General features: G+C 39.8%; 1 protein-coding gene across 6 annotated transcripts in view; it reads right to left on the bottom strand.

The window, feature by feature from the left end:
- Positions 1 to 19,458, bottom strand: part of DGKI (diacylglycerol kinase iota) — a 468,554-nt gene that overhangs the window by 303,292 nt on the left and 145,804 nt on the right. For all 6 annotated transcript variants that reach the window (XM_059933287.1, XM_059933288.1, XM_059933290.1 and 3 more), the window contains exon 2: positions 1,895 to 2,003. In XM_059933287.1, coding sequence (XP_059789270.1) covers positions 1,895 to 2,003 — 109 coding nt within the window. The remainder of the gene's footprint in view (positions 1 to 1,894; positions 2,004 to 19,458) is intronic.

Here is a 19,458-nt window from a genome sequence, read left to right as displayed (position 1 = left end):
GTACTCAACAAATGGTGATCAATCAACCAATCCGTCAATTACTTTATTTCTGAATAGAAAACCTGCAGGCTGTACCGTTTACAAAGAACTTTCACGCTCATTGCCCCATTTGATCTTAACAACAGCCCTGAAGTCCCCTTTAGGGAGGGGTCACCATTGTCCCCCTCTACCGATGAGGACCCTGAGGCTGAAAGAAATCAAGTGACTTGACTAATGTCACAAAAGGGGCAGAGAAATCATTTAATGGATGTTTCTATCTAAATGATATAAACTCTCTCTCATTAGAATCTTGTGTCTCAGATAGGATCCTACTACTTTGGATCAGAGGATTTGGAACACCATGGCTATTAAACTAACTTTCTGGGGCCCCTGTAACACACTGTCATCATTGGCCCATGCATATCCCTTTTTAATTTAATTTACCTGTTTGTTTATATATTTAATTCTTTTTTAATTATATAAGCACTACTGTAAATATATTCTACACTCTCTTATGGTTTAAGAGTTTATTAAATAACTGTCCTGGAATAAAGGGAAATTCGAGGAGAGGAACAGTCTTCCTGAACACCAACTCAACGTACACAGGCGCTACTGGAGCACTCTCGGACTCCATCAAGGAAGAAGTTGCATTTCAATTAAATTCAGTCTTTTGCCAGGTACTTCACACATTGCATACATTGGTATGTGTCCAGAGTATAAAATAAGGATGTTAGTAAGTGTATTCTTGGGAAAGAGGGAGAAATATTATAGTATTAAAGGATATTAAATCATAGCCTATATGCTAAAAATAAAATTGAGTTTAAAAATTCCTCTCCTTTCCCCCACCCTGCCATAGTCTTTCTTATGGGAGGAAAAGAACACGGATTATTCCCTCTGTTCAACTCAACCAGAAATGCTAAACAAGATTCATCGTAAAGACCAGACTGGCAGAATCTCAGAGCAGCCCTCCTCTAGCTTCATACTGTTTCTTACATTCCTTCAGAAAGGGAAAAGGCCTTTCAGTCCACAGTTAGAAGTGTCTTCAACCAAGAACTTGACTCACCGAAGACTCTCAGTAAAAGAAATTCAGACAGCAATCTTCAAGGTAACAGTTTTTGTAGCTGTCTTTTGGGTAAAACATTAAAATCAGCTAATATACAGCAGATGCAAACTATTATATATAGAATGGATAAATAACAAGTTCCTACTGTATAGTGCAGGGAACTATATTCAATATTCTGTGATAAGCCATAATGGAAAAGAATATGAAAAAGAATGTATATGTATGTATAACGGAATCACTTTGCTGTACAGTAGAAATTAACATGACACTGTAAATCAAGTATACTTCAATAAAATAAACTTTTTTAAAAAACCAGCTAATATACCCACCCCGCTGATAGGAGACCCATCTACCTTTGGGTTAGGGGAGGAAGTAGAGCAAACAGGAGGACATGGAGTGCCTGGAAGGTAAAGTGAGGTCATCCTCTCGCAGGAAAAGAATAAAAAAAAAGAAAAAGAAAAAAAGGACCAAAAAAGAAAAAGCAGCTTGAGCTAAGGAAATCAAACTTGGACTTTGTGATGTGGCTAAGAGTAAACTCTATTCATCATCAACTTGGCAGGGACCAATAAAGCATGTACACAGAGGTACTTTTTATCTCACAGCTGCAAACCCAGGCAATAGTGCTTCAAAGGATTCATGAAGTTTTTATTTTAGTTTTCAATACGTCTGACTTCATATAAAGGAGCTATGTTCTTAGGAATCTGGAAATGGAGCCAGGGCTTAGATACCCAAAGATGGATCAGTGAACAATACTGAAACTTATTAAGTCTTGTTGGTAGCTACAGGAATCGTGAGGATGAGAGAGACACACGTGCAATGGAATGATATTGAAATGAAACAGCCGACACCTACACTCCAGTCCAGAGTCGCTCTGGGCTCCTTCGCTGGCCCGTTTGCCACAGGAAGGCTGAGGGGGTGTGCAGGAGCCAGGTGCTGCAGGCCCGCCCGGGAGATTGCTTTCCTGCAGCAAGAAGAAACACAAAGAAAAACCAACATCAGAAGGTAATACAGAGCTAAACAGTTCCCGTGGGGTAGAAACAATGCCTGACTTAGTCTTCCACATATGAAGACCTTTGCAAATGTACTGGAATATATCTCTCTGAAGTGCATGGTGAAGACAGAGGGTGGCAGGTCTCAAAAGACAGGGAGATTGAGGGGACCACCTTAGGGTGATATCGCTTCAGGACCAGACATTAAAATGTAAGCCCCTATTCAGGGCAGAGGGCGGAATGCAAGTCTTTGTGTTTACAGAAAAGGACCTAAGGCTGGGGTGGTCCCAATTCTTAGACAGTTTTGAACCTGCCAGAGACTAAGCAAGAAAAGCAGGCTCATGAGGTTTTCAATTGAAGTTCCTCCATTTCCCATCAAAGAGCTCTCCAAGCTGGCTCCCGCCCCAAATTCAGTCTTACGCATCTCAAGAACCTCCTTCCTTACCCTTGCAGAGGAATTCTACACATGGCCTGAGGCTCTACATGGGAAAAGACCCATTTGCATCCTAGAAATCGCACATGCTGAAAGACCAATATCTTACCAAGGTCCGTGGTAAGAAAAATCCAAAACACATTGGTTGGATTTTAGGTCTGTTGAGTGTAACATAACAGAATTTGGGTCAGAAAGGAGCGAATGAATCAGGAGAGGTTGAGAAAGTCAGGCCTGACGCTGGTCTGCAAAGACAAGAAATAAGAGAAGCTGCTGTAGCAAGCAAACATGACTGTTGCTGAGCAAAGGGAAGGGAGGAGATAAGAGCCTAGTGGAGAAAATGAGGACAGCAAGATAAAGGAAGAAAGCAGGGATCACCCATGGAGAGCTTGTGGTATCATCATGAATAATAGAAGTCCAATTTCTGAAGAGCTCCATCAAAGATGTCAGACAATGGTCTCAAGTTTAAACAGGAGGGCTGATTTGTGGATTAACTAAGTGGCTCCCTGGACGGGAGAGGAGCGTTCCTCTCCGGGAGTGTCCACGTGTGCTCTGAGAATGACCTGAGCTAGAATCAGGCGGGCCTTTGTGGTGCTGCAGCTCTGAGTCCTGAGTGGGTCTGAGCGGGCTGTGGGGGGCAGGAATCTGCACTTACACATGCTTCCCAGGTGCTTCCTTCTGTCGCTAAAGTCTTCACACTGCTCTACGGGAGTGCAAAAAGATTTTAATCTAAAACGGAACCAGAGGATATGAAATGGAGAGTCTCACACATGTGCCCTCAGGCAAACGAAACATAAGAACTAAGAGATTGATTTCCAGTAAATGCCTGATTTACAGGAGACAGAAACTTATCCCTCAAACAATGAACATTCGTCAAGAATCTCTCCCCATCCTCAAACCAATGAACTTGCTGCTTGGATTCTGGTTGGACTCTCCCCTCTTTGCTCTCTTTGACCCTAAGAACAGTTCGTCCCAAACTATCAACAGATTCGCCCATAGCTTACTATAGTTTGCGTGTCCCACGTTGCACTTCCTCTGCTATTCCCACATAAACTCAATTTCTGGTCATTTGAGCTTGCTTCAGTTTACTTCTTTATTTAGGTTGACAGAGCAAGAGAGGGGGCACTAACTACCCCAGGCCTATCAAGGGGGAGCCTGAAGGAAAGGACCAGCCACTTCATTACCTACTTTACTTGCATTAGCTCTCTGCAGCCTGTCTCATAGGATGTAAACACTGCAGTAAGAACCTGCCATCTCTGACACTACACCTGCAGAAGCACCAAGTCCCCAGGGAGGCCCAGATGCTCATACAGAGGAACAAGGCTACACACAGACAGTGAGATGGGGAGAGGAAGGCAGTGATGGCCAAATATATGGTGAATCCCATCATAAACCAGCAGAATCCAAGCTTTGTTGGACTCTAGAAGACAGATGATCTCCCTGTACTGTTCACTGATCTCTGCAAATTCCACCCATTCATGCAATTTGTAAAGGTGAGCAAGATGAACAGCAGAACCAAAACCCAAGAAAAGGCTGGGTAGAATCCAGAAAGGAACCCAGGATTGTACAGCCAGTAACCAAGGATCAAGTATGTCTGAGAGTTCAGCAAGTGTCCAGCCTTCTTCTTCTTCCCCTTCCCCTTTGCTTCTTCTTTCTTCTTCTCCTTCTTCTTCAGCCCCTCAGTCCAATGTATATTCCATTTTGTTGAGCCATAAGGAAAGAACACTGGAAGATTCTTCTTCTCCTCCTTCTCCTTCTTCTTTTTTCCTCTCTTTCTCTACACAGGAAGTCCCAGAAACACTGGATAGGTCTTCAGTACCTGGAAGTGATCATATCAAGCTTGCCAGTAGCCTATATTCAGAAGCTCCCAGTACTGGGCAGCAAGGCAATGTACTTGCTTTATATAATCCCGCAAAGAGTTATTACAGGCTATGTAGGCCTTTAATGAAGACAGTCTGATGACACAATATTTTTTTCCCTCACTTTCATCAAGGCAAATAATTAACAACATCAATTTTGGTCCCTCACTCCAAAGTATATTCCATTTTCTTGAGCCAAAGGAAAGAACGCCGGAAGATTCTTACATGGTGAGCCTTCATCCCCCAGGCATTTTTTTCTCCACCTGAGTTCAAAGAACTTCTTTAGCATTTTTCATTAGTACTTTTCTCTGGCTTTGAAGGATCCTGTATGGTGATTCTGAGTCACAGTTTTTATCACAAGAAAGCCAGATCTCTGTGGAGTCTGAATCTACAGGTTCCACTTTTGATTTCCTAACAGACACCACAAACTAAATTTAAGTGTTCTAGCAAAAAAAATACCAAATGGTGCCTAAGCACAAAGCCTTAGAACAGCTGAAGAATTCCTAAATCTTAGGTGAATGAGAAAAACATAAAACCTTCATTTTTTCATGAACAGCCACAGAGAGTTGTGATCCGAAAAAAGAAAGAGAGGAAATAAAATTCTGTTGTCACAGTAGAAACCACAGGAAAAATGAGTTTAACTCATCAGAAGTTGGAGACTGACCACCAAAACCTGATTACTCTTGCTAATGAGGACTGCCAGCAAATTGCTCAAAGAATCAAATTAGGATGTAAGGGATATATTTGTCTCTAGAAGAGCAATGTGGCTATAAGATAAGAGACATACTAACTAACATTTAACCCTGGATAAGACCTGCAATGAAATTACAGTCAAATCATACTCTCTCCCAGCCTGTGAATAGAAACGATTAAGTAAGGGCTTTTGTTGATTATTTATTCCTCATTGTGGACGCAAATTTAAGGCTGGTTTTTGTAACATTAATAGAAGAAAATTGTATATCTACCACACATAGAAACATTAATTGGGGGGAAATAAATAAGAAACATCAAAGTGGCTGCCAGTTTGTAACTGTAAATGGGCCTCACGAAAGGACATTACATAAGAAAGAGAACAGGAAAAATACATAGAGGTACTACAGGGGGTGGGAGGTAACTTCTAATTATAGCTTTCCATTCTTCTAAATAACCATGGGAGAGAACTCTTTTTTTTTTCAATAATTCATACACGTATACACATTTTGTTCCAAAATAAGAAAGCAATTTCATTATTTCTCAGACCTCAAATAAAATTAGGATAAGTTATTTTTCTATTTGGATTCATCCTGGCTGCAAAAGACGACATTTAAGAGTCTGGTAGAATTTGATGCGTGTTGTGGTGGTGGTTATGCTGAAATGTGTTCCAATAAAAAAATCAATGGAGTGTCAACTTCTCATTGGGGTGTCATTCTTTCCTCCTGCTCAGAATCCTCCCGAACCCACAGTCAGTAAAACCGTGAAATGCCAACGATTCCTTCTATTAATTTTACAACACTTTGTCGGAGGATGACTATAATGGCAAAAAAAAAAAGTCTTTGAAAAAGAGAAGCATGATAATAACGGTGAAATAGACATTAAAAGAAAATGTTCTAAAACGGAGTTTCAGGTGCACAAAGTCACAGTTAATGTCAATTACCTGCCATGAGAGACCTTGAACATATTTAAAGTACGAAAGCCATCATACATTTTAAATAGCGTTCTATTATTACCTTCACTTCATTCAGTAAGACTATAAACTCCTAAAGGACAGGGCTCAATTCATCTACTAATCTTATTATGTTCTAGCCTAGGGGTAGACACAGCGTATATTCAATGAATGCTTTCTGAGTTAATGAGTGAACTTGACCAAGAAGCTAAGCAAAACAGCTTGCTGATTAGATCAAGGGTTGAGAAATCTGATTAGGATGATTTGAATTATATCCTAGGCCTTGCGTTTCAGTGATATTCTTTCCCGAGAGAGCCAGAAATCCCTCAAAGCAGCTCTTTAAAGATAAAGGCAAAGAGAGGTAGAATCCAGTGTTGAGAAGCCTGAAAGAACTCAAAACGGCTTTGTGATCAACATTAAAATGGAATCTTTTGCTACAACATTCGTAAAGGGCATATGATACTGTTAATATTTTGGTAATGTATTTATCAAAAGAAACATGCAGCATGTACTCTTCATAAAGAGAATCTTTTTTTAATTTATGGGAAAACACATAAGTAAGTGGTTATTTAGCCAGGATACTCTCTAATTATCCATTTTGCAAATTTCTCTCAATTCAGTTTGGTTCTCCTCTTATTCCAGGTTGACGTGGCTCCCGTAATCAAACCATCTCCATCTTTCCAACTCCCTCTCCCAGGGATGCTACCTGTGGGAATAGAATGAGAAGCCCGCCTGCTGGGAGGAGAAGCTCCAGCGAGTCAGGAGGTCCCCTAAGCCACGAAGTCTCTGAAAACAAGCAACTTTCACAGTAAAGATTGGTGAACTCATCTCCTTGCTCTAGAACAGGAACCAGCTGCCTCAAAAGTTACTCTGTACCTTGGTTTAATTCCCCAAGTGCCTCAAGCAAGATCTTAACTTATGGTGCATGTTGGTGTTTTTCCCCCGATTCATTGGCATTAACTTTGCCTATATTCAGAGCAGCCCACAATGCTTCTAGGCTGATCCAGACAAGCTGCCTGCCATGCTAAGGAGAGTCTACTCAATAAAAAATTGTTTCACGCCCCACACAAATTCCAAATATCCCACCATAGATTTATGTAGAGGAACAAACCTTGTGTAATTATTTGAGCCTAAATCTTAATTCATTTTACATATGAACACAGAGTATTTTTTGACCATCTTAACGTATATATTAACATTTTCAGGAATATAATTATCATTGAAACAAAGGTTGGCTTTAGTTTCCTAAGGGTTGAAAGTCATTCAGAAAATCACCACTGGCATTGAATCTTCAACATGTTATACCTGTATTACTCTACATTTGTAGCTGTTTCTTTCACAGTGATTCTCCAACAGCAGTGTTCAACCTCTGCCTGCAGTGGGGCTTGAGGATCAGTCGATTTAAAGGCCTTCCAGGTATTTCTAGCATGAATCGTGGACTACATGGAACCACTGTTCTACATAGAACCACTGTTCTACATAGATGTACAAGCATCTGACCACTTCATTATGTCTGCTAATGTGACTAAGCCCTGGCATTTATATACTGAAATATATTTATTCATTCAACAATGTACTTACTACTGAATGTCTATTTCATACCAAGCACTGTTCTAGATGTTTAAGATACATAAATGAATAAAGCATATATAAATTGCTGCCTTTGTGAAGCCTCTAGCAGGAAATACATTTTGCCAGGCACTGTTTCATTTTACATTTCTTATGTATCCCTCACAATGAGGTAGGTACATTTATGATCCCCTAATTTACAATTTAAAAAAACTATAGCACAGAACGGTTAAGCTACGTGTCCAAGATCACACAGATGGGAAGAGGTCCAAGTGAGATTTGAATCCAGGCATCTTACTCCAGATTATACATACTTAACCATTACACAACCCCACACTTGTATGAAATGGTGACAGCATACACTTACATAGCAAGAGAGACATATGATACAATTAGGCTCTTACGATCCTAATTTTGTAACTGCCTCAATTATAAATGTCTGAGCTCCACAAGAAGCTTCTAGAGAGAGGCCAATTTGGGAGGCATTAGATGGCACAGGTTGAGAACACACCCTACCTTACCCATCACCAGCTATGTAGTCAAGTTGCTTGACCTCTCTTAGCCTCCGTTTCCTTCTATTTCAAATAAGAATAATACTATCCAACTCCGAGAGTAGCTAGGATCACTTTTTTTAAACGTATGCAGGAAGCCTGGTACATGGCAAGCACAATAAATAATCACGGCCATTGTTATCCTCTCACACATACTGGCTGCCCCCAAAGCTAGGTATGTGGGAAATCTCTGAATAAATATGTGCTTTTTATTCAATTGCTCTCAAATATTCCAGGTTCCCTAGACTCTTCTGTTCATTCAGTAAACATTTAACAAGCCTCCATTACGTGTCAGGCAGTTCAAAGGGGTTATTCAAACACGAGATCCTTCTCCCAATCACGGTAAATAATTCCACAGTTGCCAAAGCAATCATTCTTCTTCCCCGACTTGCCTAACTGCCTAGAGCAAAATTAAGCAGCACCACATTCTCCCCTCAGACAAATTTACCAACATATTTTTTAAAAATGCAATCCAAATGACATTGGAATTATTTCATTGTATTCATGTAAATGAACGCAATACCAAAAAGGCATTTGTTTGTTTGTTTAATCTATAAAGCAGACTGCTAAATGCCCCTGAGAACTTGTGAACCCAATGCTGGGATTTATTCCCAATCCTAATTCATTATCAGCACATTCCTAAAGCAATGCTGGCATGGGGTTGGCGTGGGATGTGGCAATAAACCTCACTTTTAAATGAGGCAAGATTTCTTTTACTGGGATTCTCTCAGGAGCTAATGATATTCTTCTCCTTAAGGTATCAGTTGAGGGGAAAAGTAAGCCTTGGGAATGGAGAAGAAGTAATCAAACTGTTTGGAGTTGAATTGTGTTCCCACCACCAAAATTCATCTGATGAAGTCCTAATCCCCAGTATATCAGAATGTGACCTTATTTGGCGATAAGGTCTTTACAGAGATAATCAAGTTAAAATGAGGGCCTTAGAGTGGGTCCCTAATCCAATATGACTGGCGTCCTTATGAAAGCGAAGATTTGGATAGACATACACATAAGGAGAACGCCATGTGAAAATAAAGGCAGAGATCAGGGTGATGTGCCTACAAGCCAAGGAAGGCCAAGGATTGCCAGCAAACCACAGCAGCTAGAGGAGAGAGGCCTGGACCAGATTCTCCCTCACAGTCTCGGAAGCCCCTCCCACAGGCCGGCACCTTGATCTTAAACCTCCAGCCTCCAGAACTGTGAGACAATAAATTTCTATTGGTAAGACACTCAGTATGTGGTACTTTGTTATGGCAACCTCAGCAAATACACATCTTTAATAGCAAATACACACATTTCAAAGCTAAGCCCACAATTTGGATTTACTATGACAGGGTTTGGCTAACTTCAAAATGTTGACTTCTCTTTTCCAATTGCCCCCGTGAAACTCTGAGTACCTTCCTATCATAATTCTACCCTTCAGAAACTAATAATACTTAAACAGAAACACATTCTTATGGAAAAACCACTGTCAAAAACAACATTCTCACACAAATGGTGAGCATCCGACAAAGTTTTATTTAACTCATTAATGAGGTAACCAACAGGGGAGAAAAATCAAAGTGTGTATAAGAAATTGTGTATGACAAATTGACTATTTATAATAGAAAGGAAATGCCTAAATAGACTGCTAAATCTGCTGTAACAGTAGTTAACTTTCCACAGGTTAATAAGACCTTAGCCCCTGTGGCATTAACTTTTCTTTGATCTATAAAATCATGACACATCAGCTTTTCACAGGTTAACCTCTAACTTTATGGGGATATAAACTGCCAGCACCTCTATCAGTTGTGGATAATTAATCAACTCTACAGAGACAACAAAATTACAGTACCCAAGAGTATCAGGTAAGAGTCAGTTACTAAGAAACAAGGTTCTGCTTCTACTGGAGCAGGCTAATTAGAATATGCTCTAATAAAATAACATTTAAAAAAATCAAACAAGACCCCTTTTTCCATCGTCAAAATTGGGGATAATTTCATTCTCACTACTCATGGCTCAAACTATTAATTAGAATTTGTTCTGCAGCTTCACATATGTCTGGAATATTCTGGAAAATCTCATAAAATACATGATCTTACTCTGAAGACAACAATAATAATAATCTATTGGGCACCTAGTATGCATTGGACATTATTTTAACCGTTTTCTCTTAAGCTGGAAACCGATGTTATCAAGTTTACTGGACAGTTTGTGGGGGAGTGAGGGCAGCAGGACTGGCAAATAAGAAGCTGAGCTGTGATGAGATTATAACAGAAACCTCAGCTGATCTCACATAAAGTTCTGGAGCCAGAATGGCCCTTCAGAGTTGTCCCAATTTCAGGCAGAGACAAGACTTTGAACCTCCACATCAACCAGTCTTTGGTTATGGGCAGCCCCCTGGAAGGGCATAACACGGGCAAGAGATTCTTTTATGCTGGGGCAATGCCTGGGGACCATCAGCAGCCAATACTCCTTGAAGCTGGAAAAATAAGCACCTCGGTCCTGAGAAGGCACGTGGGCAACCACCCACGGTGTCCACTAAACACCTCTAATACTCCTGACAAACTTACGAAATGGGTAATTTTATTATGTCCATTTTACGGATGGAACAACTGACATTAGAAAGGTTAAGGAACTTACATAAGCCATACAGCTCAGAAGTAATGAGGCCAAGACTGGAGCCCAGAGGTCTGGTTCCAAAGACTCCATCAATCTGCATTCCCTCTGAAAGGGTAAAGGAGGGAAGAGAAGGGAAGGCAAAGTAGGAGAGGGAGGGAAGGATGGACAAGATGGTACAAGGACTGGGCAGGCAGTGGCTTGAAGTGACCCATGAAATGCTCTGGTGTGGGGGGCAGGGGCAGAAGGACATTTTAAGAACACAGTCTAATGTCCACTTGGAAGTTGTATTGCTGTCATGGAAGTACGTCCTTTGCCTCTGTCGTATTTCCCACCCGCTCTTACATCTTCAGGGAAGTCTACTCCTGGCTTAAACGCAGTGAGGTTTTATGAATGTGGAAATTGAAGAAGGGGCTGAATTTTACATCTAGGTCAATGAATATAGAATCGACTGCCTACTGGGATAGAAAGATAATCCGAAATTGAACAAATTTAGAAAAAGCATGAGCCTGCGAACAGAAATAACCTTAAGAACATAAGCCCTTTGGGAATCCACAGAATTTAGGGGAAAGAATTTAGATTTCCAGAGGGTTGTTCCCAGTAAAACTAGCAACAGGAAATGCTTGTCTTTACAGCCCCCCTCCCCATTTCCATGCTAGGACACTTCCCTACCTCCTTCAATTTCCCATCACCCTGGCACCTTTGCTGCTTCCACCGCAATCTTGTTCAACTGGTAATGCCACTGAACAGATAACCCAACAGTTTTGTCAACTGAAAACAGTTTAGGATATTTCCCTCAAAAGGGTATGTACAGTCTCTAAAGAGACTCATGGAAATGCAAAAACCGTCATGATCCAAAGAAATGGAGTCAAATGATATTCAAAGTAGTTAAAATAATTTTCCTAAGCTACAATCCAGAATATTGTAAATATAGATGGGGTGAGGGTGGGGTTAGAGGCAGAGACCTACTGCCTACTTCGAGACCAGCCCTAGGCATGATGGCTAGGTTTAGAGAGAGGCTTGAGAGCATGTGTCTTCTCCACTTGTATCAGTGAGAAAAGGGTCCTGGCAAAACAGAGAACTCACCTCAGATGGTTCAGATGAAGAGACCCCCATAAATGAATTACTTCAAAGTAAGGTTAGGGAATAAACCACTCCCTGATCTCGAGACTTACATTCCTGACCTCGAGACTTACAATAAAGCTAAAGAACCCAGGAACATGAGGTATTGAAGAAAAGAGATGTCAAAGCACCCAGAGACTAGAGAGCTGGTGAATGTTTGTCTTGGTGCAGTAAACCAGAATCAGTAACAAATCAATGTACATCTCAGCCTTCTCTTTAGCAGACAAAGGAAGTCCAGGCTCATCAATCTCTTCTCACATTGCTTATTTTTCAAATCTTTTAGTCACATTTGCAACTCTACCAGACTTTCTCTGAAATCAACTTGGCTGTCAGCTGTATCTCTGGGTCCAAGGTAGAGGGCAAAGTACCTTATTTAAGGTCAAATAGCTAGTTGGTGGTAGAGCTGGGAATAGAAATCAGGTCTCTTCACCTCAGCCCAACTTATCTACATTATCACTGTATGGCTTTCGTCCATCCCATCCAGCTTGGTCAGCAAGTGTACATGTTCTTTCCATTTTCCCTGCCCCCCCAGCAACTAACTCATCACTACCCAGTTCCTCATGCTTCATATGCATCCTGCAGGGCTACTTACGAAAAAGGAAATCATGACTAAAACCTTCAACAAGCTAGAAAGAGAAAAAAAGTCTTCAATCTGATAAAAGGTATGTCTGAAAAATATACAAGTAACATCATACACACATAACATTTTCCCCCTAATATTGAAACAAAGTATGTCTACTCTCACCACTTCTATTCAACATTGTACTAGAAGTTCTAGCCAGTATAGTAAAAGAGAAAAATAATTAAGAAAAAATATATATATATTGGGAAGGAAAAAGTAAAACTTTTAATCTGCAGATGGCATGATTGTGTAAAATCCCAAGTAATCTACAAAGATCTATCAGAATTAACACGTGAGTTTGCAGTCATAGTGTCCAGAAGCCATATACAAAGATCAACTGTATTTCTATACATAAGCAATTACAAATTGAAAACTGAATATTTTAAAATACCATCAAAAATGACATTCAAAAAAATGAACTATTAGGTATAAATCTAAGAGAATTTGTATAAGAACTTATACTGAAAACTACAAAACTTTACTGAGAGAAATTAAAGAAGTTGTTAATAAATATATAAATATTTGCATATTGAAAGACTCAATACTGTTAACATGTCAAATCTTCCCAAAATGATACATGAATTCAACACAACCCCTGTCAAAACCCAGCTGATATTAAAATGTATATATTAGAAATGAAAATAATACATAAAGTAGTCAAAAATCTTGAAAAAGGAGAAAAAGTTGAAGGACTTGCTCTACCCAATTTAAAACTTACTATAAAGACAAATCAAGAGCATGTGACATCAAAGAAAGAAATGACAATTAGATCAATGGAAAAGAATAGAGATTCCAGAAATAGAGCCACACATGTATGACTTCAAAAGCGGCACTGAAACATATCAATGGGGAAAAGAATATCCTTTTAACAAATGATCTTGAAAAAAATGGTTATTCATACTGGAAAAAAATTTAATTTGATCCCTATCACACACTGTATACAAACAATGCTTTAAGAGGGATCACAGATACAAACCTAGAAGGTAAAACTATTGTTTCTAGAAGAAAATATGACCTTGGAGTAGACAATGATTTCTTTTAGATAGGATGCAGAAAGTTCTAGGCATACAAGAAGAAGTCGCCAAACAGGAAATCATCAAAATTAAAAACTTCTACTTATCAAGACAGGTATCAAAAGATACTTCTCACTCTGCATTCCCATTCCTGTGCCAACAGTGGAAAAGGCAGAATCAGAACCTCTGAAAAACTGCTCCTTCATAGAAGCAATGAGAACACTGGCTCAATTGTGAAAAATCGTTATTTTTCAGAACTCTGGAAATTACCAATTGATCGGATGAGGTTGGCAGCAGCACTGGCCTTGGCTAGCCACAGGGCAGGCTGAGCTCCTCGTCTTGGACCAATGGTAGCTTCAGTCTGCTCCACTGACCAGGGCGTAGCCCACACTGCTCCCTCTGCATTAACCATCCCGACCAAGAGTTTGTCTTCTCGCCCACCTGATGGCAGGATGGAAGTTGCATCAACCTGCAGTCTTCTAATGTCCAGGGTTTGTTGTTTGCCTCCAGCTCACCCAGGATATTTCACTGTGATGATACTAGCAAGACTGCACTTGCTCCACCAAAAAAAAAAATTAACTACCTGTTTCTGAGAGCCTGAGTGGGATCAATCTTTTAAAATTTTAGGGAACCAAAAATTTGCGGGGATCCCAACATTTGCCCCCATTTTGCCTGGCAGTCCCCTACCAAGTCATCTCTTCACAATTTTGTTTCTTCTACTGGATGGCCTGGCAGCCAAGTCCATGAGCTAAGTGTATGCCCTAATGCGGGTTGTCTTGCCGGGCCTTTGTGCAGACACCCCCAACTTGCAGGACTATTCCCTCTGAGCCCTCTCCCTTTCCCCCTAGTAGCAGCTAGAGAATGAGAGAAGCAATGAAACTTTCTTCACTAACATTGTACTCTGAACAAAGCAACATCTTCTCTTCTACCCGCCCTTTCTATCGATTTACAGGAATGGAGAGAAGGGCTGGGTAGAACAATTTTCTGATCTTAGCCCTCCCAAGAGGTGTCTGATCTTAACCTCTGGCAGCTCTGCAAACTTAGAATGTGTGGTCCTTAGTGTGTTTGTGGTCTTCAGATTTGAGACTTGGCCATAAGTCCAAGGTAACAAGAAAAACCCCATTCAGTAAGGGCTTTTGAGAAAGGGGGAGGCGGTACATTTAGGAAAAATAAAGTGAGTTTCAGAATCAGACTCTTAGACATTCAGTATTTATATTCAATGCCTACTATGTACTACACAGAAGTACAATGAATTGCTGGTTGTAGAGAAGGAAACAAAATGCTCATGGTCCCTCCTCTTGTTGAGCTTATGGCCCCGGCACAGAAAACAGATAATAAATAAGTAAATAAACACGTGAATTATTGCTGAGAGATACAACTGTTATGAAGGGAATAACAGGAATAAGTGGTGCAGGAGGGGAATGACGGTGATGAGGGAAGCTACCAGGAAGAGGTGACAGAAGTAGGATTTAAAGTAACCTGGAGTCGAAGTCTCGTTCTCCCACCTGCTAAATATATGATCTACCTATGACTTAATGTCGCTTAGACTCAATTTCTTCATCTGTAAAACAGGAAGACTAATTTACACTACATGGGGTTGTTGTGAAGATTTAATTAAGTAAGAATATTAAAGGCACCTTTTTCCTGTTACTTTCCTAGAACACAATAAAGGTTTTAAAAAGGCGTCTAAGGCATCTATTTTCATTAAACAGAGGATTCGCATTGTAAAGTGGAAACTGAACTGGACCAAAATAAAAATTAAAAAAAAAACACAACAGATTCAGGACTTATTAACTTTATAACTCTGAGCAAGCCACATAACAGCGCCAAGCTTTCTTTTCCTCAACTGTAAAAGTGAGAAGACAGTACCTTACAGAGTATATGAGGCTATAAACTACTTTATAAAATAAAAATATTTATTCGCAAAGCTCCAGTGTCCTTGATATGATAAAATAATGAACATTCACTCTTAAGCAGAGGTGGATTTATCATGAAACTAATGAAGCTTAAACTTTAAGGCATCTAGATCACTTGTATGTGTCACTGTGAGTCACAGAATTTTGCACGTGGGAGAGTTAGACAAGATGCAGTGAGGGAGTATTTACATGTAAACATTTCTGGTGTATTGTCTAAAGAGAACTCAGGGAAAAACAGGGGCTAAGTCTCAAAGACTCCATTCATGCATCTACAGGAAAAATATCTGTCTTGGATATTGGTACCAATTGATAGAAGGAAAAAAATCTTCCCTGAATATTTGGCTGTAAGCTAGCCTTTACATAAGTTTGCTCCCTGGGCTGTCCCAAAGACTTCAACCCAAATAATTAGTTTGAAGTAGGTATGGGTTAATAAATTTCCCTGAGTGTCTAAGAGTAAATACAAGTCTTCCCTATATTCTATAGTCTTTAAAAAATATAGTTATTTATTTATAGCCTCTTGTTCTTTAATCTTAATTTTAATCCCTTTTTTTATTTCTTTAAGGACACCAAACATAGTTGTTTTATATTCTAGTTATGACCATTTTAGTATTCTAGAGTCTGTTGTTTTTGCTGGCTTGTACTCATTGAGTCCTTTTTATTCTCCTGTGTTCGTGATTTCTGATAGAGATTTCAGGTGTCTTGACACTTTCTTGGAATTCTTCTGAGACCTTCGTTTAAAACTGGTTTCTCAGGCTTCCCTGGTGGCGCAGTAGTTGAGAATCTGCCTGCCAATGCAGGGGACACCGGTTCGAGCCCTGGTCTGGGAGGATCCCACATGCCGCGGAGCGACTAGGCCCGTGAGCCACAATTACTGAGCCTGCGCGTCTGGAGCGGCAACAAGAGAGGCCGCTACAGTGAGAGGCCCGCGCACCGCGATGAAGAGTGGCCCTCACTTGCCACAACTAGAGAAAGCCCTCGCACAGAAACGAAGACCCAACACAGCCATAAATGAATGAACAAATAAATAAATGAATAAATAAAAATTAAAAAAAAAAAACTGGTTTCTCTTTTTTTTTTTTAAGTATTGGTACATTTATTTATTTTTTAAAGGGAACGCTATTTATTTATTTATTTTTGGCTGTGTTGGGTCTTCGTTTCTGTGCGAGGGCCTTCTCTAGTTGTGGTGAGCGGGGGCCACTTTCCATCACGGTGCGCGGGCCTCTCACCGCCGCGGTGCAGGGGACACGGGTTCGAGCCCTGGTCTGGGAGGATCCCACATGCCGCAGAGCGGCTGGGCCCGTGAGCCGCAACTACTGAGCCTGCGCATCTGGAGCCTGTGCTCCGCAACAGGGGAGGCCGCGGCGGTGAGAGGCCCGCGCACCGCCATGGAGAGTGGCCCCCACTCGCTGCAACTAGAGAAGGCCCTCGCACAGAAACGAAGACCCAACACAGCCAAAAATAAAAAAATAAATAGCGTTCCCTTGAAAAAATAAATAAATAAATAAATGTACCAATACTTTAAAAAAAAAAAAAAAAAGAGATACCAGTTTTAAATGAAGGTCTCAGAAGAATTCCAAGAAAGTATCAAGACACCTGAAATCTCTATCAGAAATCACGAACACAGGAGAATAAAAAGGACTCAATGAGTACAAGCCAGCAAAAACAACAGACTCTAGAATACTAAAATGGTCATAACTAGAATATAAAACAACTATGTTTGGTGTCCTTAAAGAAATAAAAAAAGGGATTAAAATTAAGATTAAAGAATAAGAGGCTATAAATAAATAACTATATTTTTTAAAGAATATAGATAACCTTTAATAAGGAAAACTAATTAAAAGCAAATAATAAATGGGTACATGGTATATAGAAGCAACAGAAAAGAAAAATTAGCAAACTATAATGCAGATCTAAAGAAATTATCCAGAATGCATAATAGAGATAGAAAATAGGAAAGGAAAGTTAACAGATGTAGAAAACAGTGAGAAAGTAAATCTAACATATGTCTATTAGAGTTTCAGAAAGAGAAGAGACAGAATTGGGCAGAGGCAAACTTAAAGACATATTAGAAAGTCATCAAAACACCCCCAAAAAAGGAGATCTTTGTTCACATGGTGGAAGACTTTTTAAAGACGTCCGTTCTCCCCTGAATGATCTATGGATTCATAAAATTCCAATAAAAATTCCCATAGGCTTTTGGGTGACCTTGACAGACTGATTCTAAAATTTATATAGAAGAGCAAAGAACAAGAATAGCCAAGATTCCAGAAAAAAAAAAAAATATGGAAGTAGGGCTAGCATTAACAGATATCAAGACTTGTTATAAAATGTTAACAATTAATACAGTGTGGTATTGACACAGGAATAGACAAGCTGAGCAATGAAACAAAAAAATGCGATTCAGTAACAGACCAAAAAATATACGAAAACTTGATTTATGACAGAACTAGCATTGTACAATAGTGAGGAAAGATACATTTTTCAATAAATGGTCCCTCAAAATTTGATTATCCTTACAGAAAAAAAAAGAAATTGGACCCTACCTCAAAAGGTACATAAAAATTGATCCCAGGTAGGTTAAAGATGGAAATGTGAAACACAAAACTAGGTAATGTTCAGAAAATAATATAGCAAAGTATACTTTTATCAAAGGCGGAGGGGAAGTATTTAATAAATAAACATATACAAAAATGCAGATATTCTAAAATAATTTATAAATTTAATCAAGTAATTCTGTTTATCAAAAACACTATGAAGAGAGTGAAAACACAAGCTACAAAATAAAAAAGATATTGTCCATTTGTATTAATTGACAAAGCATTAGTAGAAATCAATAACAAAAAGACCTCCCCCCGAAAAAAAAACAGAAAAAGGAAGTGAAGAAAGATTTGAACAGGTACTTTACAGAAGGGGAAACCCAAATGGGGTGGGGAGAGAGAAAAAAGAAAGCATGCTCAAATTCATTAGTAATCAAAGAAATGGAAATTCACCTCCGCCCCCCTCTCCCCCATTCATTCTTTTCTCTACCACTGTGAACCACTCTATACACACTGGCAAAAATTTTAAAGTTTATTTTTAATATTAATTCTTGGAAATATTAACCACTGGAGAGAGAGAGAACTTATGTACTGTTAGAAGGTATACAATATGGCACAATCACTTTGGGAAACAGCTGGTATTACCTAGGAACACTGAAGGTGTACATAGCACAATAATTACCAATTACACTCCAAGGTACAGACCCTAGATATCTCTGGCACATACTCACAAGCCGGTATCAAAAACATTATATCAGCACTGTTTATCACAGAAAAAAATAGAAACAGCCCAAATGTCCAATGAAAGCAGAATGGATAAGTACATTCACAATGTGAAATAATACTCCATAGCAATGAAAATGAATGAGCTACAGCTCCACAGAACAAAACAGATGAAACTTGGGAAGAGCAGTGATTGAAAAACACCAATTCCAGAATACGTACAGTTGTATCTCACTTACACAACATTTAAAAAACACAAATAGGGACTTCCCCGGTGGCACAGTGGTTAAGAATCCACCTGCCAATGCAGGGAACACAGGTTCGAGCCCTGGTCTGGGAGGATCCCACATGCCACGGAGCAACTAAGCTCGTGCGCCACAACTACAGAGCCTGCACTCTAGAACCTGTAAGCCACAACTACTGAGTTCATGTGCCACAACTACTGTAGCCCGCGGGCCTACAGCCCGTGCTCTGCAACAAGAGAAGCCACCGCAATGAGAAGCCCGCGCACCGCAATGAAGAGTAGCCCCTGCTCGCCGCAACTAGAGAAAGACCGAGCGCAGCAACAAAGACCCAATGCAGCAAAAAATAAATTAATTAATTAAAAAAAAAACACAGATAGAACTATGCTATGTATTCTTGAGAGATGGCGTGGTGTGGAGGTTAAGAGCACACAAAACTGAAACCAGACTGCCTGAGTTGGAATTCTGGTTACTACACTTACTACTCCTATGACTGGACAGTTATTTAGTCTCTATATACCTCATTTCCTCATCTGTACAATGGGTCTACCTACCTCTGAAGATTGTTCTAGGGTTAAATGAGTATATGGCACCTACAAGTGTTTG

This window comes from Balaenoptera ricei, chromosome 9 (assembly GCF_028023285.1).
Source record: "Balaenoptera ricei isolate mBalRic1 chromosome 9, mBalRic1.hap2, whole genome shotgun sequence".
NCBI classification, from domain to species: domain Eukaryota; kingdom Metazoa; phylum Chordata; class Mammalia; order Artiodactyla; family Balaenopteridae; genus Balaenoptera; species Balaenoptera ricei.
This window is presented reverse-complemented; position numbering and strand designations above follow the sequence as displayed.